Here is a 27,317-nt window from a genome sequence, read left to right as displayed (position 1 = left end):
ATGCACCATAACAGTATATCAGCGCATAGCAGAGCACCACCATGCACCATAGCAGTATATCAGTGCATAGCAGAGCCCCACCATGCACAGGAACCACACACCACAGCAGTATATCAGCGCATAGCAGAGCACCACCATGCACCATAGCAGTATATCAGTGCATAGCAGAGCCCCACCATGCACAGGAACCACACAGCAGTATATCAGTGCATAGCAGAGCCCCACCATGCAACATAGCAGTATATCAGTGCATAGCAGAGCCCCCACCATGCACAGGAACCACACAGCAGTATATCAGTGCATAGCAGAGCCCCACCATGCACAGGAACCACACACCACAGCAGTATATCAGCGCATAGCAGAGCACCACCATGCACCATAGCAGTATATCAGTGCATAGCAGAGCCCCACCATGCACAGGAACCACACAGCAGTATATCAGTGCATAGCAGAGCCCCACCATGCAACATAGCAGTATATCAGTGCATAGCAGAGCCCCACCATGCACAGGAACCACACAGCAGTATATCAGTGCATAGCAGAGCCCCATCATGCACAGGAACCACAGCAGTATATCAGTGCATAGCAGAGCCCCACCATGCAACATAGCAGTATATCAGTGCATAGCAGAGCCCCCACCATGCACAGGAACCACACAGCAGTATATCAGTGCATAGCAGAGCCCCACCATGCACAGGAACCACACACCACAGCAGTATATCAGCGCATAGCAGAGCACCACCATGCACCATAGCAGTATATCAGTGCATAGCAGAGCCCCACCATGCACAGGAACCACACAGCAGTATATCAGTGCATAGCAGAGCCCCACCATGCAACATAGCAGTATATCAGTGCATAGCAGAGCCCCACCATGCACAGGAACCACACAGCAGTATATCAGTGCATAGCAGAGCCCCATCATGCACAGGAACCACAGCAGTATATCAGTGCATAGCAGAGCCCCACCATGCACCATATCAGTGCATAGCAGAGCCCCACCATGCACAGGAACCACAGCATATGTAAGTGCAAGTAATCTCAGACATCAAACCAACATTCCCAGCTAGCTGAAGTACTACAACTCCCATCATGCCCCGACAACCTTCACAATGGGGCATGGAGTGTTGCAGTAGCTGGAGAGCCACAGGTTGGAGAACACTGTTAAGTTTTGCCTTGATGAAGTTGTAGAAGTTGTAGAGGCTTTACAGAAAATATTAGTTATGCACTGATGGGGGTTGTAGTAATGCAACAGCTATAGGGCCACAGGTTGGTGACAACACTGATGGGGGTTGTAGTAATGCAACAGCTATAGGGCCACAGGTTGGTGATAACACTGATGGGGGTTGTAGTAATGCAACAGCTATAGGGCCACAGGTTGGTAATAACACTGATGGGGGTTGTAGTGAGGCAACAGCTAAAGGGCCACAGGTTGGGGATAACAGTGATGCGGGTTGTAGTGATAAACAGCTAGACAGGATGGGGATCCTGATGGGGGTTGTAGTAATAAACAGCTAGACAGGTTGGGGATCCTGATGGGGGTTGTAGTAATAAACAGCTAGACAGGTTGGGGACCAGTGCATTAAACAGACAAGCTGCCCAAGTCATAGAGGGAACCCATGGAGGAAGCTGAAGCCTGGCACCTACCTCCACAGCTTGCCCAGGGTCTTGCTGAGTTCTGCATTGTGCAGATGGGGGTACTGATCCGCCAGCTTCCTCCTGGCAGCCTGTGCCCACACCATGAAGGCATTCATTGGCCTCTTGACATGGGGTTTGCTCTTACTGGATCCATTGACCCGGACTGGCATGGGCACCAGGGTCCAGTCATATCCCTTCAGCACCTGGCTGACAGCCTCTCTGATGCAGACTGGGAACTTCTCATCCTCTGTCTCCTTCTTCAGGTCAGGGTCCCCTTTGGGGAAAGTATTCTCTTGGGGTCTGGTGTTCTCAGTATCGGAGCCAGAGCCAGAGGGGCAGGGGGAGCCAGCAGAGTCCTCAGACATGGAGGGGCTGGGGGCCCCAGACAGGCACTTGTCTTGCTCTTCTGTCATTTTCATAAAGGGATCCAAGAGATTCATGCGCAAAGCTGGGCAGAGGCTGATGGCAAGGAAGAAAAAGAAGAGGCTGCAGAGGAGGCTGCAGAGGCTCAGCCTTCTCTAGTGCTGCACACTGGATCTGCAAAGTCTCTTGCAAAGGAAATCATGAACCATATGGGAGAGCTCCAGCTCCTGTGCCCTGTCCGATCCCTGCTGCTCTGTGCGATCCTTCAGCGCAGGAGCCAAAGTGCCAAGAAAACTGGTGAGTCTGCTTTGTATGAGGAGGCAAGGCTGCAATAAATAGCAGCCTCCTCAGCCCTGCAGCCAATCCCTGAGCATAGCCTGCCATGGGGAGGGGACTGGGCTGTGCTAGAAGAGAGAGAGAAAAATCAGACAGGAGGGAGAGAGCAGGGAAGGTGTACTGGGCTAGCTGGCTGCAGAGAGAGAATACAGGAGTGATACTGGGCTACAGAGCATGGAAGTTTTACTGGGCTAGCTGGCTGCAGAGAGAGAATACAGGAGTGATACTGGGCTAGCTAGCCTCATACACAGAGCAGGGAAGGTGTACTGGGCAAGCTGGCTGCAGAGAGAACATAGAGGAGTGATACTGGGCTACAGAGCATGGAAGTTTTACTGGGCTAGCTGGCCTCATACACAGAGCAGGGGAGTTTTTCTGGACTAGCTGGCTGCAGAGAGAAAATACAGGAGTGATACTGGGCTAGCTAGCCTCAGACACAGAGCAGGGAAGTTATACTGGGCTAGCTTGCTCCAGAGAGAACATAGAGGAGTTATACTGGGCTCTGGGCTACAGAGCAGGGAAGTTATAATGGGCTAGCTGGCTCCAGAGAGAAAATACAGGAGTTATACTGGGCTCTGGGCTAGCTAACCTCAGACACAGAGAAGGGAAGTTATACTGTGCTCTGGGCTAGCCTCAGACACAGAGCAGGGAAGGTATACTGGACTAGCAAGCCTCAGACACAGAACAGGGAAGTTATACTGGGCTCTGGGCTAGCTAGCCTCAGATACAGAAAAGGGAAGTTATACTGGGCTAGCTAGCCTCAGATACAGAAAAGGGAAGTTATACTGGGCTAGCTAGCCTCAGACACAGAGCAGGGAAGTTATACTGGGCTAGCTGGCTGCAGAGAGAAAATGGAGGAGTTATATAGAAGTAGTGCAGTGCTGTGTGATGTCCTGCAGAGATAATAGGCATTGAAGTAGTGCAGTGCTGTGTGCTATCTTGCTGCAGTATAAAGCAGAGGAGTTGTACTGAGCTCTGTGCTATTTACCTGTAGGGAAGTTGTACTGTGCTCTGTGCTATTTACCTGCAGGGAAGTTGTACTGCGCGCTGTGCTATTTACCTGTAGGGAAGTTGTACTGCGCTCTGTGCTATTTACCTGTAGGGAAGTTGTACTGCGCTCTGTGCTATCTACCTGTAGGGAAGTTGTACTGCGCTCTGTGCTATTTACCTGCTGGGAAGATTATGTACAGAGGTATATATACTAAAATAAAGAATAAACCTGTATATAGCCTATATTATGTGACTGCATACACCATATACACTGCATATATACCATATACATATTCATATATTGCAGTTTTCCCCAAGCTAGGGCACAACTACAACTCCCAGCATGCCCTGACACTTGTAGTCCTGCAGCACAAGCAATTTAATGGCCGCATCAGTCTCTGCTATATTAACATCAATGACTTGCTTTGCACTTATAGTAATCTTTTTTTTTTAATTATAAAGGAATAAAAAAATCCAATGTAGTAATATTCGGCAGGGGAAAAAATGTCTCTATTCACCATAGGCTTGAAGGTTATAGAGCTGGGGCTCTGTATCCCCACAATTTGTGACTCTATGTCCTGCTATGTAGATGATATCCCTGTATCCATCCAGTCTATGTGCACATATATATATACATACATACATACATACATACATACACATACATACATACATACATACATACATACATACATACAGCTTGTAGTACCGACTCCACCATTCAGCAGTAGTTGTACCAGATAAAGTGGTGCTGCAATTCCACCTTTTGCACAGAGGGGGCAGCAAAGCCTCAGAAAACCCCATAATCATCATCATTACAGTCATCATCATCAGTATTCCTTGTCTGGGTTATTTGGGGGAGGAGGAGGTTTTCCAGCAGCAGTACTAGTAGTAGTAGGAATAATAAGCGTTGCATGGTGACCAGGGAATAGGGAGCGATGACCACTGAGGCTGCTGATTCCATCTATCTGTGTGATCAGGAGGAGGTGACTACCTGTGCTGATCAGGAGCCCTGTACCTGATGGTTGGGAGCATAGGGCTCCCCATCCCTCCACCCTGTGCCATCACACCTGGTACAATGTGTCATGTATGATGGAGATAGCTGCTGCAAACTACAACCTGGCAGGTCAGGCTGGGGGTTGTAGTTCTGTCACAGATGGAGCCACAGGTTGGGGGACACTGATATAGATAAGAGATAGATATTGGATGGATAGATAGATAGATAGATAGATAGATAGATAGATAGATAGATAGGAGATAGATAGATAGATAGATAGATAGGAGATAGATAGGAGATAGATAGATAGATAGATAGATAGATAGATAGGAGATAGATAGATAGATTGATAGATAGGAGATAGATAGATAGATAGATAGATAGATAGATAGATAGATAGATAGATAGATAGATAGATAGGAGATAGATAGATACAGTAGATAGATAGATAGATAGGAGATAGATAGGAGATAGATAATCGGGGTCACATATATATACACCTGTGTGTTGTGATATGTTCACATGCTTGAAAAAAGTCTTGCTTGTGAGACTGAAACGTAGCCTTACCTGCTGTATGAATTGAATAAACCTCTTTGAACTTTTCCACGAACATTGGAGATAGATAGATAATAAATAGATAGATAGATAGATAGATAGATAGATAGATAGATAGATAGATAGATAGGAGATAGATAGATAGATAGATAGATAGATAGATGATAGATAGATAGATAGATAGATAGATATGAGATAGATAGATAGATAGATAGATAGATAGGAGATAGATAGATAGATAGATAGATAGATAGATAGATAGGAGATAGATAGATAGATAGATAGATAGATAGATAGATAGGAGATAGATAGATAGATATGAGATAGATAGATAGATAGATATGAGATAGATAGATAGATAGATAGATAGGAGATAGATAGATAGATAGATAGATAGGAGATAGATAGATAGATAGATAGGAGATAGATAGATAGAAAGATAGATAGATAGGAGATAGATAGATAGATATGAGATAGATAGATAGATAGATAGATAGATAGATAGATAGATAGATAGGAGATAGATAGATAGATAGATAGGAGATAGATAGATAGATAGATAGGAGATAGATAGATAGATAGATAGGAGATAGATAGATAGATAGATAGATAGATAGATAGAAATATAGATGGATAGGAGATAGATAGATAGGAGATAGATAGATAGATAGATAGATAGATAGATAGATAGATAGGAGATAGATAGATAGGAGATAGATAGATAGATAGATAGATAGATAGATAGATAGATAGGAGATAGATAGATAGATAGATAGAAGATAGATAGATAGATAGATAGGAGATAGATAGATAGATAGATAGATAGATAGATAGATAGATAGATAGATAGATAGGAGATAGATAGATAGATAGATAGATAGATAGGAGATAGATAAATAGAAGATAGAGATAAATAGATTAAAAATAAATATTTTTATATATTTTTTTACAACTGATCTTGATTAACTTATTTGTTGTTATAGTGTAGATGTGTGTTGCAGGGATTGGACACTCTGTACAGTAATGTTTCTTAACCTGTGGTTCTCCAACTGTTGCAAAACTACAACCCCCATCCTCCCCGGACAGCCTAGAGGTATGGACACAGCTGTATAGATCACTGCTCGGCTTCTGCTAACGAATCCCCAGTGATGGCAGCGCAGGGGTAACACATGGGTGATGAGAGAAACTAACAGGAATCCCTACTACATGTACTGGAACAACAAAAGCTTCATCCTCCACATAGCAGTGATACAAAACCCTCACTAGAAATACAATATATTAGCTTTATTTATCATAGGAATCCAAAGAAATAGTAGTAAGAAACAAAAACAACAATAATAATTATTATCACATTAAATAATAACAACAAAACCAACAAGAATCTAATAATAATCATCACATTAAATAATAACAAAAACAGCAAGAATCTAATAATAATAATTACAAATAATAACAAAAACAACAAGAATCTAATAATAATCATCACATTAAATAATAACAACAAAACAACAAGAATCTAATAATAATAATCACAAATAATAACAACAAAAACAACAACAACAAGAATCTAATCATAATCACATTAAATAATAACAACAAAACAACAAGAATCTAATCATAATAATCACATTAAATAATAACAACAAAACAACAAGTATCTAATCATAATCACAAATAATAACAACAAGAATCTAATAATAATCATCACATTAAATAATAACAACAAAAACAACAACAAAAATCTAATAATACTCACATTGAATAATAGCAAAAACAACAAAAATCTAATAATCACAAATAACAAAAATCAGCAGCAAAAATATAATAATTATCACAAATAATAACAACAAAAAGAACAAAAATCTAATAATAATTATCACATTAAATAACAATAATAAAAAAAACCCTCCAAAAATCTAATAATTATCATCACATTAAATAATGTTAACAACAAAAACAGCAGAAATCTAATAATAATCATCAGAATAATCCTAACTACTCGGTAGCAATGGTAAATAGTGAAATCTTTGTAATTCATCCTAATAACAGGTAACATGCATACAAATATATCTAATATTATTTGCCAACTATTTGTCTAGCAGGATATAAAAGCATAATTATTATTACCTCACCGATATAGTATAAAAGTCTATATAAAATCTTGATATTCTATTCTATTGATATTTTCTGTTATGTTTAGTTGTCGTTTGTTATATTATTATTATATTTTTTTTTTTATGTTCTGTTACAGTGTATGATGTTTTCTATTATGTTCTATTAGTATTGATATATTTTATACTTTTATATCAGCTCTTGCAGTGTAATGACTGTCTATAAACCATCAGGATGTGGGGGATGGACGCGTGTAGCCGAGCAGCAGCCGCTGGTACAGTCGCACAACCTCCACTCTGTATTAGATGTAGCTTGCTATTCTGGGTACAATTCATCGCTGCTGCGTTTTCCCGTCGTGATAACGGTCACATTAAAAAATAAACGACATAAAAAATATAAACAATAATTTAAAGAGCGAAGCAGTTACTAAAAACGGATGTAAACGGTTACAGATGTAGCAGAGCTGAACGGATTACTTTCCACAACTTGGGGTTGTCCTGCGCTGTCCTACTTGGTGTTCCGTATATTTGCTTTGCCATAGGACTGCATTTAAATTGTAGGAAACAAATTCAGCTCTGCCACATCATTTTTTTTTACTCCTTTTTTATTTTTTTATATGCCTTTGTCTAGAAGTTTGGATAAACTAATTGTAAGGGCTTAACTAAAGCAACGGCTGGAGGGAAACTACAATGCCCAGCAGACAGCTATCCGAGCATTTGAGAAGGCGAAAGGTGCTTAGGAATCCCCCCCCCCCTTCCCATGAAAGATTAAGCAGCAAGATATTTAAAGGGCCAGTAACCCGAATAGTGGAGCAGCTATTTTTTTTAAATTTTAGAGTAATATTTAACAGCTGTTGCAAAACTACAAGTCCCAGCATGCAAGCATTAAATTGGAGCATTTAAGAAGGCGAGTGTTTGGGAATCCCCCCCCCCTTTTATGAAAGATTTATTAGCAAGACATTTAAAGGAACAGCAACCCTTTTAAAGGAACAGTTCCTCCTATTATTTTAGAGTAGTAATTCCCAACAGCTGTTGCAAAAGGCAGTCAGGGCATGCTTGGAGTTGTAGTCTTGCAATGGTTGGAGAGCCACAGGTTGGGGAACACATAGAAACACATAGAAACACATAGATTGTTGGCAAAAAAAATCCCCCTCTGGTCCATCTAGTCCTCCTTTATATTGTTTTCTTATTATTACCTTAGGATAGATATATGTTTATACAGCGCTTTACAGTGAATAGCTGCAGGTATAGGACAAAGAACAATGGTATCTGGGGGGGGGGGGGCACAGTCAGTAATGGTACCAGGGGGGGCACAGTCAGTAATGATACCTGGGGGGAGCAGTCAGTAATGGTACCTGGGGGGGGGCACAGTCAGTAATGGTACATGGGGGGGCACAGTCAGTAATGGTACATGGGGGGGCACAGTCAGTAATGGTACCTGGGGGGGCACAGTCAGTAATGATACCTGGGGGGCACAGTCAGTAATGGTACCTGGGGGCGCGCAGTCAGTAATGGTACCTAGGGGAGCACAGTCAGTAATGGTACATGGGGGGGCACAGGTACCTGGGGGGGGGGCACAGTCAGTAATGGTACCTGGGGAGGCACAGTCAGTAATGGTACCGGGGGTGGAACAGTCAGTAATGGTACCTGGGGGGGCACAGTCAGTAATGGTACCTGGGGGGGCACAGTCAGTAATGGTACCTGGGGGGGCACAGTCAGTAATGGTACCTGGGGGGGAGCACAGTCAGTAATGGTACCTGGGGGGCGCAGTCAGTAATGGTACCTGGGGGGGCACAGTCAGTAATGGTACCTGGGGGGGCTGTAGCTACCAATAAACCCCCCAGTACTGATGGATCTAGCTGCTATTTACACTGTACAGGGCTCTCCAAAGAGAGACACAGAGATGCACGGTGCAACGCTCCAGTGTGTGTAGGTGTCACCGACGAGATTAGTCTCCTATCTATCTATTATCTATCTATCTATCTATCTATCTATCTCCTATCTATCTATCTATCTATCTATCTATCTATCTATCTCCTATCTATCTATCTCCTATCTATCTATCTATCTATCTATCTATCTATCTATCTATCTCCTATCTATCTATTATCTATCTATCTATCTATCTATCTCCTATCTATCTATCTATCTATCTATCTATCTATCTATCTATCTATCTATCTATTATCTATCTCTTCTATCTATCTATCTATCTATCTATTTATCTATCTATCTATCTATCTATCTATCTATCTATTATCTATCTCTTCTATCTATCTATCTATCTATTATCTATCTATCTATCTATCTATCTATCTATCTATCTATCTCTTCTATCTATCTATCTATCCATCTATCTATCTATCTATCATCTATCTATCTATCTATCAATCAATCTACGCTTGAAAAAGACGACGGAGGTCGTTGAAACGTCGCTATCTGACACTTTGCTGTGCTGTTTCACTATGGAATAAATCACATTTTTTGACTACTTTGGAGTGCCGTGGAGATTCTTATTATATCTATCTATCTATCTATATCCTATCTATCTATCTATCTATCTATCTATCTATCTATCTATCTATCTATCTATCTATCTATCTATCTCCTATCTATCTATCTATCTATCTATCTATCTATCTATCTATCTATCTCCTATCTATCTATCTATCTATCTATCTATCTCCTATCTATCTATCTATCTATCTCCTATCTATCTCCTATCTCCTATCTATCTCCTATCTATCTATCTATCTATCTATCTATCATCTATCTATCTATTATCTATCTATCTATCTATCTATCTATCTATCTATCTATCTATCTATCTATCATCTATCTATCTATCTCTCATATTCCAAATTTTAATTGCATTTATTGAATACTAAAGGCCCTATTCCACCAACAGATCTGACGACCGATTATCTGCCAAAGATTTGAAGCCAAACCTAGGAACAGTCTATATTCAGAGAACAGGTCATAAAGGAAAGACTGGATTTCTCCTCTTTTCAAATCCACTCCTGGGTTTGGCTTCAAATCTTTGGCAGATAATCTGTCATCAAATCTGTTGGTGGAATAGGGCCTTAAGCCCAGCGAGGATTGGAAAAGAGAAGTCACCCCATTCTTTTCTTCATACATATCCCAGTTATTGATCTGTTTCTGTCTTTTTATTTAATAATTGCAGTTAATACCTGAATCCTGAATGTGTGAACGCTCCCTCCATCATATATCAATCCACCAGGGTAAAATCTATCTCTCTCTTTATTGATCTACATTCCTATTCCTTATCGTTCTATCGCTCCTAATCTATCATCTAATCTTATCTAATCTCTTCATATTAGTGTTTCCAGCCTGTGACTCTCCTATCATACCTTATAAGCTAAAGTGTTAATGTGTGTAGTATGTGATTGTCTGGTAAGTTATAATAGGATGATATGTATTGTATTCCCTTACCACATGTACAGTTCCCTGGAAACCCATTGACAAGGACAGGACACATGGGCATCAGCCTGAATGTAATCACTAAACTAAATTATCTAACCTAAAATAATCTCATATCGCAGAGAACAAGCTAGTAGTTATACAAAAGTATAGCAGATATACAGAAGATTCATAGGTGATATACAGGTGATATACTGGAGATGCATAGGTGATATACAGGGAATGTATAAGTGATATACAGGGAATGTATAGGTGATATACAGGATATGTATTAGTGATATTTAGGGGATATACAGGTTATGTACTGGAGATGTATAGGTGATATACAGGGGATTTATAGTGGATATACAGGAGATGTATTAGTGATATAAAGGTGATGGACAGGGGATATATATGATGTATAAGAGATATACAGGTGATGTACAGGTGTGGGTATAAGTAACATACACAGGATTTATATGTGGAACACAGGTGATGTACAGGGGATATATAGGTGATATACCGGAGATATATAAGTGATGTATAGATGATATACAGGTGATATATAGATGATGTATAAGTTATATAAAGGTGATATATAGGTGATATATAGGTGATGTAATGGAGATGTACAGGTGATGTATAGGTGATGTACAGATGATATATAGGTGATGTATAGGTGATGTACAGATGATATATAGGTAATGTACAGGTGATGTACAGATGATGTATAGGTGATGTATAGGTGATGTAATGGAGATGTACAGGTGAAATATAGGTGATGTAATGGAGATGTACAGGTGATATATAGGTGATGTATAGGTGATGTACAGATGATATATAGGTGATGTATAGGTGATGTATAGGTGATATATAGGTGATGCACAGATGATATATAGGTGATGTATAGGTGATGTACAGATGATGTATAGGTGATGTATAGGTGATGTATAGGTGATGTACAGATGATGTATAGGTGATGTATAGGTGATGTAATGGAGATGTACAGGTGATATATAGGTGATGTAATGGAGATGTACAGGTGATATATAGGCGATGTATAGGTGATATACAGATGATATTTAGGTGATGTATAGGTGATGTACAGGTGATATATAGGTGATGTAATGGAGATGTACAGATGATATATAGGTGATGTATAGGTGATGTACAGACGATATATAGGTAATGTATAGGTGATGTACAGATGATATATAGGTGATGTATAGGTGATGTACAGGTGATATATAGGTGATGTATAGGTGATGTACAGGTGATATATAGGTGATGCACAGGTGATGTACAGAATTTGCACACATGCAGGTATGACTGAGCCTGTATAGACTTAGCGGACCTCACTCTTGCTCTGGCAGGCGGCCCCTTAACCCACTTACAGTACATGTCACCCGCCGTCACTACTAAAATAGTCCATGAACATCTCCCTCAAGGTCCTCCAGTATCTGTTCCCCATCCATCCGGGCTCATCCCACCCCATCATGTCTGCCCACAGTTCCCTGGCAGGAGCGGGGGAGGGGTACCACTATTTGGCGCTGCTCTGTCTATTGTTCTTTGTCACTTCCAGTATCTAATATTATCCCAATAAAGCAGTAAGTAGCATGTGGAGAGATTGTGCTCCCGGCTATGCTGGAGGGAGGGAAGCCATTGCGCTACTTCTAGATACAGCACATTCCTCCAATGTCCTTGTCAGCCGCCGTATCTGCATGTGGTGGACACAGTAACACATCCTCATATCTTACCTTCACCTATTAACATATTAACTTTCTCTACAGGCGACGTGTTCAGCGCTAAATGATTTTTTATCGCTTCCATTGATAAAGCTCAGGTCTATAGTGTGAACTATAGTCTATAGTGCTATGTCCTAGAGACCCCCCACCATTCATTGCCATCTCCATAGACCTGCTATAGGTGAGGTACCCTATGGAGCCATACCTTCTTCATGCACACAAAATATAGTGCCAGGGATAATATAAGGAATCCTCTAAATCAAATCCTCTTCTTCTTAGTCATCTTCCAATCGGCAGCCAAAATATGTAAGAAACATGTGGTTTTACATGTAACTGTGTTATTACTCATGGCGTACCATTATCAGTTCCGGTTATAAAGCCGTGACACATTGTGAAAAACCGCCCAATAGGAGAAGCCATTACTTCTCTATACAATGGTCACCGAGTCAAATGGATATTGATACACTTAAAGGGACTCTACAACCTTAAAGGGGAACTCTGGGTATTTTTTTTCCTTTTAAAGTTATATAGATTTGCAATTTACTGCTGTTTAAAAATCTCCAGTCTTTCAGTACTTAGCTGCTGTATGTCCTGCAGGAAGTGGTGTATTCTCTCCAGTCTGACACAGCCATGTCAGGAACTGTCCAGAGCAGGAGAGGTTTCCTTTGGGAAATTGCTACTGCTCTGGACAGTTCCTGACATGGACAGAGGTGGCAGCAGAGAGCTGGAAAGAATACACCATTTCCTGCAGGACATACAGCAGGTGATAAGTACTGGAAGACGATATTTTTAAATAGCAGTAAATCACAAAACTGTATAACTTCATGACACCAGTTAATTTGAAAGAAATTACCCCTTTAATGCTTTATTCTTATGGGAGCTGTAGAGGGGTGCAGGACATGGCAGCCGCCATAGATAATGAATGGAGAAGCAGTGCACCACTCCGCTCTGATGGAATAGTCAGGTCATACACTCGGATAACCCCTTTAAAGTCAGTTATTAGTGGTGTAACATGGGACGATACCAATAGTTTAGATGGAATTTAAATCCCTTTAAGGGTGGGTTCATACTGAGTAATTCTCGCAAAATGACATGTCACTTCTTTCGGCGGATAGCGGAATATGCCGGCCCATAGAATGGTGTCTATGGAGCCGGCGGAAAGGCACGTGGCCGTGCACGCGGACAGACAGCGGAATTCCGCAGGCATTATTCGCGAGAATTCCTCAGTATGAACCCACCCTAAATTGGTATTACTAATTCCACAAAGTGATTTTTCAGCGATTAACGATAAACGATCACAAATGACCGCTATGGCGAATGACCTAAATCCTTCACCCATTTACACAAAAAGATGATTGTTCTTGCGGTCGTCCTGTCATCTCTACTGCGAACGACCGAACAACGTCTTATAGGTCAAAAACTCGTTGGTCGTTTAATTGTTGTCTTCTATTATACTAAACGATTATAGTTCAAATTCGAACGATCTAACGATTTTTCGAACGATAATCGCCCCATGTAATGCCACCCTATCTTAGTCACCTCTATAAGTTACAGGCTATATCTGAGACACACTCCACCCCCCGCCCTGCGTATCACTAGCTGTATACTGTATATGGTATCTGTGTTCCTGCCGTTCCCTTCTGGCAGCAATCTGACTGCTCATCCCCCTTATAGGTCATGTGGATATGTAACACTGCAGGCTATAGGATTGATGTGGATCCCTGCTGTGCATGGGCTCATTTAGCATAAGGCAATGCAGGCCTGCGCCTAGGGGCATGGCTTTACGGAAGGTGACTTTTCTCAATCACAGGAGTGTTTAGTTTTTTCTTACATAGAAATGTTTATCCTATACAGCAAGATGCAAGTAAGTAAAAACATGCAGATCAGTAGCAGATATATATACCGTATGATGGGCTTTCACGTCTCAGCTTTGCAAATGTACGGTCTTCTAGGGCCTATATTCCCTGTGTGATGGGCCGCCTCTGGCGGCTGCGACCGGTCACTTGCTAGATGCTACTGTGTGACTCCACTACTGTGGTGATTGGTCGATGGAGGATAGCTCAACCAGGTGGTATGTTGTTGTGACACCAGTGCTCACAGGTACACAGGCATGAAGGCATACCTGCTTTTAGTTTTTTTTGGCTGGCTATACTTTTCCCCACTGGTGGGTGACCTGCCGGGTTGTAATAGGTCCCTTGGGTGCTTATCACGGTGGTCAGGAGTTATGGTAAAATAAATAAACTCTTTCTTTACTGGTTGAGGTAGAGAGAAGAGTAGCAGTGCAGACTTGGTTGCATGCTGAGAAGAGTAGAGAGACTTCAGAGTAGTGGAAAGGAGTAGGTTGTGAGAGTCCCAATCAGGGACCCAATCATCCTATCAGGGCGACACAAGCCCCAGTCCTAGTTACTTGAGTTGAGCAAAGTGTCCGAGCGTGTTCTGGTGTCACCTGCATTGTGAGATAGAGTACATAGGCGCTTAGCTGCTTTGCTCTATCCGGATCAGTTCCCTTTACTTTAGGATACTGTCCTGCACTGTGTTTAATATGTTTATGGCGTGGGTTGGGGTGATCCTTGACTTGTCCTCTCTTTAGGTGTTTAGCACTGCATCTTGAGGATGTGTTGCTTTAAAGAAAGTCTCTGTCTTCTCCAAGAGAAGAGTAACTCTCATTGGTGTGCAGATCACAAACAAAACAATAACCCTACATGATCACAACTGTGCAACAGTTACCAATATAGAGACAGTGACCTCCTGTGGCAAAACTCAAATATACACCTTCATTACCACATTGTTTCTTCCAGTACAAGGCTTTTGCGAGGGGTGTTCAAACTAGTAACACTTGTGGTGTGACACCACACCTGCGCTGAGAACACTGGGTTAATCAGGACCAAGCACAGGAATTAGTGAGGGATTGTCTTGTGACAGCCTAATCCTGTTACTCTGTGGTGCACATCTATGAACCCCATGTTAGTTATAGGGATATTCCACAGGATAGGGCAGGGGTAAGGAACCTTGGCTCTCCAGCTCTTGCAAGACTACAACTTCCATCATGCCTGGAAAGCCAGAGCTTTAGCTTAGGGAATAACAAGCTAATCGGGTGGAGTTGGAACACTAAAAGGAACCAACCGCACATTGTACGGCCAGCACTACATTAATTTTCTATGGGGATTCTGGACATTGCTGTACACGGAGCTCGACAATGCTTGCCGTCAGTTATACAGATCCCTGTATTATATATTTAATATTCTATAAAAGATGAAGCCCACAGTGTGAGGTTTCGGGCCAGGTAAGAGCTGGACAGACTGGATGCCCCCGTGGGTGTTGTCCACCACATAATTCTATGTTTTTGTGTTTTATTTTAACATGTTTTTTTATACAATATATAAAAATAAAACAATCGTCGCAGCACTTTCCAGCCAATAAATATACCGTGCAATAATCCCTGTTATTCCTGGCAGGGGTCGGGGGAACACGTGTCTGTAAAGGACGGGAGCGCGGGCTATGGGAATAGAAAGAGCGGATCCACCTGCGGTAGAAGGATCAGTAGTATTAGTGGCAATGGTGTCCCTGCAAATAAATGGTATGAGTGTAAGCTCTGCGGGGGAGAAATAAATACTCTGGTCTGGTTAGTCAGCGGGGCCAGCACCAGGGTTACACTATGTCATGGTGGCAGAAGAGTCATCAGAGAAATATATATATATAATCTCTAGTAAGGAACATGGACCCTTGTGTATCTCAGGAACCAATCTGTATATATATATATATGTATGTGTGTATATAGCATTAACCAGGCCGGACTGGTCTGACGGATCCTCACTCTTCACAATGTCAACAAGAGAAACAAAATCTTTCGGCAGAACATCAGTCCTGACAGGGGAGGGAAGAGCCAGCAGAGAAAACATTGTCTGCAGGACTGAGGACCCTAAGCTGTAAGGACCATGCCGAACCCTAACACTGCATGGTGTGCCCCAGGGTCCTTCCATGGAGAAGACACCATGTCCCTTATGTCTCGGCACCCTATCTATACTGGGCATACCGCCTATATATACTGAGTGTACCACTATCTATACTGGGCATGCCGCCTATATATACTGAGTGTGCTACTATCTATACACTGGGCATACCGCCTATATATACTGAGTGTACTACTATCTATACTGGGCATACCGCCTATATATACTGAGTGTACTACTATCTATACTGGGCATGCCGCCTATATATACTGGATGTACTATTATCTATACTGGGCATACCACTTATATACACTGGGTGTACTACTATCTGTACTGGGCATACCACCTATATATACACTGGGTATACTACTATCTATACTGGGCATACCGCTTATATATACTGGGTGTACTACTATCTATACTGGGCATACTGCTGTTATATACTGGATGTACTACTATCTATACTCTGGGCATACCGCTTATATATACTGGGTGTACTACTATCTATACTGGGCATACTGCCTTTATATACTGGATGTACTACTATATATACTCTGGGCATACCGCCTGTATATACTGGATGTACTACTATCTATTTACTGGGCATACTGCTTATATATACTGGGTGTACTACTATTTATACTGGGCATACTGCTTATATATACTGGGTGTACTACTATATATACTGGGCATACTGCTTATATATACTGGGTGTACTACTATCTATTTACTGGGCATACTGCTTATATATACTGGGTGTACTACTATCTATTTACTGGGCATACTGCTTATATATACTGGGTGTACTACTATCTATTTACTGGGCATACTGCTTATATATACTGGGTGTACTACTATATATACTGGGCATACTGGTATGTTTATTTTGATGAAAGGCATCCCAGTAGGTTCTAGGTTCACACCAGTGTTTTACCCTCCCTCAGAATTTTTTTTTTAATAACCCTTTTCTAGTATCCTTCCCCCTGGTATAGTTCCCCCAGTGGTAGGCAGCTCCCTGGGTAGTATGATGACAGCTCAGCAGGCCCAGTGTATTGCCGGGATGGGACCCCTGATGCGTCTGTGGCTGCTATGGTGGTAGTTACGCCCTCGATGTGAACACTCAGACCCAGACATGTCAAAAGTTTTATATATAACAACAGATACACTTTAATATGGACGAATCTGATCATACACAGGTGTGAACCCACCATAACACATACATCCTCAGCAGCATGTCTGGTATAAATGGCCAGGGAAATTACAAGGGGGCCTAAATCTTATAAAAATTTCAGATTTATTACTGTAGAATCCAACTTTTGTTGTGATTAGTTTTGTCTCCGCTCCTGTACAGTCAGCAGCATCGCTTCAAGCATCTGTACATTTGCTCTGTACTTGGTCTAGCTGCTCATTACACTCTACTGGAGCAGGGACTCTTATCTTCGATAGGTGTCCCTGCCCCTTTACATACTTAGCATTGCAGGAAATTTCTGAATCAGAATCTAAATCCAAAGCAGATCTTACAGACCTGAAATATTCTCTCATCGCCAGTTATGTGTCCATGACCTGAATTTGAGTTTCTATTTTCTGACAGCACGCAACTGATAATAAATTGGAACACAAATTTATTAAAATTAAATTTGGGGAATTTATCAATTGTTTTTGTGCAAAAAAAAAAGAAAAACTTCTGCAACTTTTTTAAAAACTGTGTACAACTTTCCCCCTATTTTGCACAAAAAAATTGTGACTTTTGTCTATTAGTTTTCTGGAGAAAGCCTCGTTAAATTCTCCAAGCATAACCTCTGCAGCCCCTTTAACCAGGCCGCCTCTGGCAGGTAAGGGGTTAAAGCAATATTAATCTGTCAGACTGAAACTGTACATGACGCTTCCTATCTCCCCTCAGACAAATAAATGAATCCGTCTGCGTAATCTAAAACTGCCCGCCTATGTTTTCCCAAAAAACAGCTCGGATCGCAGTCCGGCACCAGTGGCGAGCGAGACGGCACAGTTTGGGTTTCAAAGAAAACTCACATTGCCTCTACCTGTTTGTGCAGATTCCCGGGTAATGTACAGAGGACAGGATTGTTTATTTGGAGAAGTAAAGTTGTGGAAATGTAGTTGCAGAGTGTAATGTGGTCAGCACATGTTTGTACGAGCTACCTGTGTTTACTTAATAGGTTTCAGATGTCAGAGCACAAAAGAGGCTTACATGTATGGAACCGAATGGCTAGCGTAAGCCGCACGAGCCTGCTCCACTGTGGCCCCTGCTAAGCACGGGAGGCTATGGCAAGAGCGGAGTGAGCCCCTGTGTCTGGTTATTCAAGCTTTTTCCACTAGGGGCGCTTTTTTAAGGAAGTTTATTAGAGATGTACCCAACTGGAGCATGCTGGAGTACGATCGTTCGGCAGCTGAACACTGGTGTCTGAAGAAGTTGGATGCAGCCCTAGAGAGTCCGGGTGTATACAGCCATAGGCTATAGGCTGTATTCATATTTTCCCAGACTCCCCAGTTCCCCAACCTTAGGGTATGTCGCTATCGTAAAATGACATCTCCCATCCTGCCCTGCACAGCCACAGGTTGAGGACCTATATAGAGGGTGCAAAAGTAGTACTGAAAAACCAAGAGGTGTTACGTAGCTTAGTGCAATGGGTCAAAAAAAAAATTTGCTTTTGGGCCTTTTTTTTTTTTGCACGTTTTTACAGCTGTATTTTGGCCGTAATTGCCAATCGGTTTTGGAATGGCATACAAGATTACTAGAGGATAGTGTTGGGCGGACCTGTTATACCGGTCAGGTTCGGCAACATTCTCCAAACCCTAACGATCTGCATTCGATTTCTCGCGGCTGCAGAAGTTGGACGCCGCCCTGGTGAGTCCTAGAAAGCATGGATACAGCCAAAGGCTTCTCGGGTTCGGAAAACATTGCCGAATCCAAACTGTACTAGAGGATCAAAACTCTACAACAATAATGACCCCCAAAAGAAGACGCCACCATTAGGGGTTGACTCCTGGGACCCCCACCAATCCTGAGATTGGAGGAAAATTGAATGAGCCCAGTCTTCCATTCATTCGGGGGATAATTTTTAGGATCCTAGGGGTCTCAGTGTCACCCACCCTGCCTGGGACTCCTTACAAGACGATAATTTATTATTCCTTGAGATATTTCGAGGTACCGTAACTTATGTACTAAAGTTCAGCCATATATAAGCAGGGGGACACAGACATTTTTCCACTGTCTGTAATTTGCAGCCCACTCCAGCCCCCTGACTCACCGAGTGGAGGAGGACGGCTGCTGGGGTTAGTGACTTCTGGAACTTGTAAAAATGTTTGTTTTGGTTCTGTTCAGCCGACTTTGCTGATCCTGAACCCTCCCTTCAACTCCGAGTCATTTGGAAATCTTATCTGCCGGGCTCAGGTTCATTTGAAACTATGATTTATTTGAAAAATATCGAGGACTGCTCCCGGATCAGTTAAGTTTGCGGAGGGCGGGGGGTGGTTTATTTATCTAGGCCCTATTTATTTAAAAACTTCACCTTTCTGCGCCACTGCATAATAAACACGATTCCAGCTTATTTAACAGAGACCGGGCAACTGGCATAGAGTAATATGTGTTGATGTAGCCCACAGCTTAACCCTTGTATGCCCGGGAGGGGTTGGAGGAGCTGCGCTGCCTTAGCTTGCACCCGGGCTCCGGCACGGAGGGCTCCGCTGACCTCGGTTTCCCCCTTTATTATATTTATTTACAGACCCCGAAGCCGCCAGGAAGAATAAAATAGCAGCTAATCTTTTGAGGAGCTTGGAATTCCGAGACCAAATGAAAAGTCTGCAGATAACGGAGACGAGATTCCCAACGTGTTATATACTTAATCAGAAACTTGGTGAAACGTCGGACGCGGAGCCCTTAGGACCGGTGGGTACGCCGTCACTGACGCCTGCTACCGGCCTAGAGGGAACTTAGGGGGTTCTTATAGTAAAGTATCTATACTGAAGAGCCACTACAACTCTATGGAGAAGCTTGTATGTAAGGAAGGGCAGGTGGATAAAAGAAACCGTCACTCACCAGATGAATTATGTTAATATATTTAAGTGCAGCATGCATCGGTATTACAGTACAGACGCGTTTCGGGCGAAACTCATCCTTACTGTATTACTTATGCATGCTGCACTTGAATAAATAAGCATCTGGTGTAATTCATATGTACCTACTGATAGACCTACTACATGCACCACGCCGTCCATTCCACCTATACTACCTTGTTGTGGGGAAGTTGCGTACAAGTTCCTATAGTTCCTTTTGTGAAAAATAGCCCGAACCTGCTGACATTGCTCAGTCTGGCCCACTATGTATATGGGGGGGCTACCAACTATCCCCTGACAGATGATGTCAAGGAAGAGAAGGATAAGGAGTGTTGGCTTTTACCTGCAGGACTCTTCTGTTCTAAGACAGATAAACTGCCACCAGAGCTGTCTGGCAGCAGCATACCCCTCCCCCCTCATGTAAGGACAAATGCACATTCGGTTACGCCAAATGTACGTGTATATGGAGAGATTGGGAGAGAAAGCTGTACGCAGCACTGCATCTTCGAGAGATTGGGAGAGATGACTGTCAGACGATTTAAAAGGGGTACCCCATAGAATTTTTTCTTCTTCTCAGAATAACTGGTGTCAGAAAGTTATACAGATTTGTAAATAACTTCTATTTAAAAGTTTCCAGTCTTCCAGTACTTATCAGCTGCTGTATGTGGTGCAGGAAGTGGTGCATTTTTTCCAGTCTGACACAGTGCTCTCTGCTGCCACCTCTGTCCATGTTAGTTACTCTCCAGAGCAGCAGCAAATCCCCATAGAAAACCTCTCCTGCTCTGGACAGTTCCTGACATGGACAGAGGTGGCAGCAGAGAGCACTGTGTTACACTGGAAAGAATACAACACTTCCTGCAAGATAAGGACTGGAGATTTTTAAATAGAATTAATTTACAGGTCTATATAACCCCTTTAATTTTAATGTGTATGGGGAACTCAGGGGAGATAACTGTCTGACATGGTGAATCTTCATACATAGGGGGAAGAGTAGAAGAGATGGCTGTTGGCAGAATGAACGTTAATATGTATTGGGAGGATTGGGAGAACGGCCACATTAGATCTCATGTATGAAAACTAGAAATTCCTATAGCGCATATCATGTATTGTGCTATGGGTGCAGTCCATAAAAGTAGAAGGAAATCACAGCTCCAAAAAAACGTGAAGGAGTTAAAATGTCCAAAAATCTTTATTCCAAAGCATATTAAAAAACAACAACCATGTTAAAAACAGCACGTCTACGCGTTTCGGGGACAAGCCCCATAATCATGACAGTGCTATGGGTGCAGTGCTTGTCGTCACTCATATAATGACCTCATGTATCCTCCGCTTTACTCCTTCTCCTTCGGTTATTACCGTCTCTGATGTGTCAGGAATGTTTGGTCTCATCCAGTATCAGGTCAATGAAGACATCCCAGCTATAGGAATACTTTAGTCACCCTACTTTACTGTAGTCATGTAGGTGGGGAGAAGGGGGGCCCCAAAACTCGTAAAGTAGAATCTTATTACTCCATATTAATTGGGAGCCAACCCATGGGACCTATAATTGTTGACTGCGCATCGCTACGTGTAACAGCGGTGTGCGGCTGGCAGCTGACATTTTCTAATCTCTATACATTACCTATCCATGCTGCAGGGCTCCTCTTGCGCTCTGCTTCTCCACGGGTCCCGCGCGCTGCAGCTTCAGAGCTGCCTGTCTCAGCTGACAGGCCGCTCAGCCAATCACAGGCCGGGACTACTGCGCCCAGTGATTGGCTGAGCGGCCTGTTTGCTGAGACAGGCTGCTTTGAAGCTGCAGACCCGGTGAGAAGTAGAGCGCAGGAGGAGCCCTGCAGCATGGATAGGTAAAGTATATAGTTTAAGCAAGGGCAGGGGTGATTCTAGCCTCTCTGCTGCCCGAGGCGAACTATAGAATGACGCCCCCCCCCCCCCCCCCCGTCAATCCGCCCACATTATAATCCACTACTGCCCCCCCCCCCCACTGCTGTCCCCAATAAACATAATGTTTGGTCCCTTGCTGCACAGAGGATGTCAGGAGAGGAGGGGGCTGACTTTATAGGAGAGGTCCCAGCAGCACAGAGGATGTCAGGAGAGGAGGGGGCTAATCCTATAGGAGAGGTCCCAGCAGCACAGAGGATGTCAGGAGAGGAGGGTGCTAATCCTATAGGAGAGGTCCCAGCAGCACAGAGGATGTCAGGAGAGGAGGGGGCTAATCCTATAGGAGAGGTCCCAGCAGCACAGAGGATGTCAGGAGAGGAGGGTGCTAATCCTATAGGAGAGGTCCCAGCAGCACAGAGGATGTCAGGAGATGAGGGTGCTAATCCTATAGGAGAGGTCCCAGCAGCACAGAGGATGTCAGGAGAGGAGGGTGCTAATCCTATAGGAGAGGTCCCAGCAGCACAGAGGATGTCAGGAGAGGAGGGTGCTAATCCTATAGGAGAAGTCCCAGCAGCACAGAGGATGTCAGGAGAGGAGGGTGCTGATCTTTTAGGAGAGGTCACAGCAGCACAGAGGATGTCAGGAGAGGAGGGTGCTGATCTTTTAGGAGATGGTCCCCCTCTTCCCCCCCTTATAGATGGTCCCCTCTCCCTTATAGATGGTCCCCCTCTCCCCCCTCCCTTATAGATGGTCCCTCCCTTATAGATGGTCCCCCTCTTTCCCCTCCCTTATAGATGGTCCCCCTCTTTCCCCTCCCTTATAGATGGTCCCCCTCTTTCCCCTCCCTTATAGATGGTCCCCCTCTTCCCTCTCTCTCCCCCCCTTATAGATGGTCCCCCTCTTCCCCCCCCCCCTTATAGATGGTCCCCCTCTTCCCCCCCCTTATAGATGGTCCCCTCTCCCTTATAGATGGTCCCCCTCTTCCCCCCCCTTATCGATGGTCCCCTCTCCCTTATAGATGGTCCCCCTCTCCCTTATAGATGGTCCCCCTCTCCCCCCTCCCTTATAGATGGTCCCCCTCCCCCCCTTATACATGGTCCCCCTCTCCCCCCTCCCTTATAGATGGTCCCCCTCTTCCCCCCCTTATAGATGGTCCCCCTCTTCCCCCCCCTTATAGACGGTCCCCCTCCCGCCCCTCCCTTATAGATGGTCCCCCCCTTATAGATGGTCCCCCTCTTTCCCCCCTCCCTTATAGATGGTCCCCTTCCCCCCCCTATAGATGGTCCCCCTCCCTTATAGATGGTCCCCTTCCCCCCCCTATAGATGGTCCCCCTCCCTTATAGATGGTCCCCCCCCTTATAGATGGTCCCCCCCCCTTATAGATGGTCCCCCTCTTTCCCCCCTCCCTTATAGATCGTCCCCCTCTTTCCCCCCTCCCTTATAGATGGTCCCCTTCCCCCCCCTCCCTTATAGATGGTCCCCCTCTCCCCCCCCCCTTATAGATGGTCCCCTTCCCCCCCCTACCTTATAGATGGTCCCCCTCTCCCCCCCTCCCTTATAGATGGTCCCCCTCTCCCCCCCCCTTATAGATGGTCCCCCCCCTTATAGATGGTCCCCCTCCCTTATAGATCGTCCCCCTCTTTCCCCCCTCCCTTATAGATGGTCCCCTTCCCCCCCCCCCCCTCCCTTATAGATGGTCCCCCTCTCCCCCCCCCCTTATAGATGGTCCCCTTCCCCCCCCCTACCTTATAGATGGTCCCCCTCTTTCCCCCCTCCCTTATAGATGGTTCCCCCCCCCCCCTGCACAGCAGATAAAACAAGAAACAGCACACAACTCACCTGCCCTCCGTTCCCCCGTCGAGCCTCTCTGGTCTGGTCCCGGCTGATGTGCGGCTGCCGGGGGTGTCCCGTCCTGTCCCCGGCAGCGCGCGCATCAGAGAGCTCCCCGTGCGCCTGTGCCTGTGACTTCCGGCGCACGGGGATCTCTCTGATGCGCGCGCTGCCGGGGACAGGATGGGACACCTCCGGCAGCCAGGGGACTAAGGCTGCATTCCACGTTCCGTGATCCTGTCGGATCACGGACGTGGAATGCATGTACTGGAGCCCCCCCGCCCCCCGGCAGTATCTGTAATGAGATGCTGTGAGCGGGGGAGACTGTATTCATAAGCGCCGCGCTGTAGTAACAGCACCGCGCGGCTGATTCATTACAGGGCGGCGCTTATGAATACAGTCTCTGCCGCTCACAGCATCTCATTACAGATACTGCCCGGGGGCGGGGGGGCTCCAGTACAGTCAGTGGCGGATTATAATGTGGGCGGCCGCCCGAACCGCCCATATTATAATCTGCCACTGAATGCCGCCCCCACGAAGACAGCTGGTGGCGCCGCCTGAGGCAGACGATTCAAGTCGCCTCATGATTGCGGCGCCCCTGAGCAAGGGCTGCAAGGACATCAGTAACGATTTCCATGCAGCCCTTGTTAAACGATAATCGGGCCGTGAAATAGGCCCAGTAAACGAGCGCCGATCTGGCAGACAGTTATTATCGGGCCGTGTAATACTACCCTAACAGTGGGGACTATGAGCCCTTTCTGTTGATAGGTGGTCAACATGATGAGCGTATGGTAGGGACATAGTAATGCTTTGCAGAGGGGCTCCGAAAACGAAAACTTTGATTGCATAGTATTGCATAGGTCATAGGCTGTATCCATGTTTTAACGGACCTCCTAGGGCTGCATCCAACTTCTTCAGCCACCAGTACTTGAGCATCCTCCACTTGCGCTCATCTCTAGTGTCTACCCATCAAACTCTTAGATGGTATAATTGTGACTTATGTTGCGTTTACACGGAACGATTATCGGTCGAATTTGCACAATAACGATCGAATTCGAATGATAATCGTACGTGTAAACGCAGCGAACGATCAAACGACGAGCGAGAAATCGTTCATTTTGATCTTACAACATGTTCCTTAATCGCCGTACATCGCAAAAAATTCGCAGATCGTTCCGTGTAAACAGTCGTTCACCGATGGATAGGCTTAAGCGTTTGCAAAATGAAAGGTGGAATCTGATTGGTGGCTAGGGGCAACTGGGCCAGTTTCACTTTACACCATGTTTGATAAACCTCACCCATTCCCCATCCATACGGGGCCCCATAACAACTGCATGGCCTTAAAAATCTTATGCAATAATTGGATGATTCTCAAGAGGAAGACTTGCTCTTAAAGGGGTACTCCCATTTCTACAGGATAGGAGATAAAGAGCGGAATGGTTGGAATCCAACCTCTGGGACCACTGTGGAATGGTGGAATTAAAGAGATAGTAAAAAAAAAAAATTCTTTTAAATCAACTGGTGCCAGAGATTTGTAATTTCCTGCTTAAAAAAAAAAAAAAAAAAAAAAATCTTCAGTCTTCCAGTACTTATCAGCAGCTGTACGTCCTGCTGGGAGTGGATTTTTTTCCAATGTGGAGACAAAGAGAGGTTTTCTATGGAAATTTGCTGCTGCTCTGGACAGTTCCTGACATGGACAGAGGTGGCAGCAGAGAGCACTGTGTCAGACTGAGGAGAATGCACCACTTCCTGCAGGACATACAGCAGCTGATAAGTACTGGAAGACTGGAGATTTATTTTTTTATGGAAATTACAAATCTCTGGCACTTGCTGGGACCAGTTGATTTGAAAGATTTTTTTTTCTGCTACATCTGTATGTCTTTTGTAGAAGTCTCTAGAGAACTAGAAGGGAACCATTTCATTCACAGCCTCAGGTAACAAGTCTATTATCTGTACCTAACAAATCTCTTATTACGGGAGTGATGCTGGGGAGCGGGGTGCCGGCACAGTGCACAGTGTACAGGTGGGCCCGGTGGGGCATGAACTCTGCTATTGGCTTGAATAATTAGGTGGAAGCAGCTCTGGGCAGTATTACAAGGCAGTGGATGAGTGTACGTTCCATCCTTTTAGGGATGTCTAATGAGAGCTTAACCAATACAGCAGAGCTGAGTTTGTCATCACGGCTCCACTCAATAGTCATGATAGTGAGTTATTACAACGCACAAATGAGCTAAATGACCAATTCAGCTCTGCTACAACTGTTAGGGCCCTATTACACGGGAAGATTATCGTGCAACAAATCGTTATATCATTCGAATTTAACTATAAACAGGGAAACAGGTCATAAAGGAAAGACCTGAGATTTTTCCTCTTATCAAATCCATTCCTGGCTTTGGCTTCCAAACTCTGCCAGATAAATCTGTCTGTGTAAACGCACCATTAGGCTATGTTCACACTGTGTACGATTCCGGCCGCATTTCGTACGCCGCCGTACATGTGCGGCTGAAACTACGGGGGTGGGAAAAATAGACATGCGGCCGGATGCATACGAACCGTGAACATACGCCCGTAGTACAGTTCTGCTTCCCTAGGTTGTTTCGAAGCGATCTGAAGCAGGTTATTTACTTGGAAATCTTCGCCCAGCCCAATAAAACTCACAGAACCTTTTGGATCGAAAAATCAAGTTCAATTTGGCTGAAATAAGTTCTCCGTACGGGACCGCATGGAAATCCACGGACGTGAGTTCCAACATTTCCGTCCTCAAACAATGGTCTTGCTCATTTTTCACGACGCCGTATACGATCCGGTTGTAAGCCTAACATAGCCTAAGGGTCCATTTGCACAGAAAGATTATCTGACAAAGATTTGAAGCCAAAGCCAGGCTTCAAACAGACTATAAACAGAGATCAGGTTATAAAGGAAAGCCTGAGATTTCTCCTCTTTTTAAATCCATTCCTGGCTTTGGCTTCATATCTATAATCTTTCTGTGTAAATGGACCCTTATTGCGGGCAACGATCAAAAAATCTTTCGTATGTCGTTGATTTAGATCTGAACCTAAAATTATCGTTAATCGTTCACTAATCGTTCGCTTAAGTTCCACATTTGTTCACTAATCGTTCAGTGTAATTGCACATTGTTCATTGTTTTGCTGGGATCAGAAGGAATAAACGATTTTAGTAACAATCACAATAACGACTATCGTTCTGTGTAATGGTGCGTTTACACAGACAGATTTATCTGATTCTTGAAGCCAAAGCCAGGAATGGATCTGAAAAGAGGAGAAATCAGTCTTTCCTTTATGACCTGTTCTCTGTTTATAGTCTGTTTCTGGTTTTGGCTTCAGAAATCTGTCAGATAAATCTGTCTGTGTAAACGCACCGTAAGGCTCCATTTACACAGAAAGATTCTCTGACAGATTATCTGCCAAAGATTTGA

The 27,317-nt window shown here is 43.9% G+C and overlaps 1 protein-coding gene across 1 annotated transcript in view; it reads right to left on the bottom strand.

Annotated features, from left to right (window-relative positions):
• SOX9 (SRY-box transcription factor 9) overlaps nucleotides 1-27,317 on the bottom strand; it is a 33,747-nt gene that overhangs the window by 4,305 nt on the left and 2,125 nt on the right. The window contains exon 2 of the mRNA XM_069952454.1: nucleotides 1,648-2,405. Within this exon, the coding sequence (XP_069808555.1) occupies nucleotides 1,648-2,078 (431 nt within the window). The 5' untranslated portion in view covers nucleotides 2,079-2,405. The remainder of the gene's footprint in view (nucleotides 1-1,647; nucleotides 2,406-27,317) is intronic.

Source organism: Dendropsophus ebraccatus, chromosome 14 (assembly GCF_027789765.1).
Source record: "Dendropsophus ebraccatus isolate aDenEbr1 chromosome 14, aDenEbr1.pat, whole genome shotgun sequence".
In the NCBI taxonomy this organism is placed as follows: domain Eukaryota; kingdom Metazoa; phylum Chordata; class Amphibia; order Anura; family Hylidae; genus Dendropsophus; species Dendropsophus ebraccatus.
This window is presented reverse-complemented; position numbering and strand designations above follow the sequence as displayed.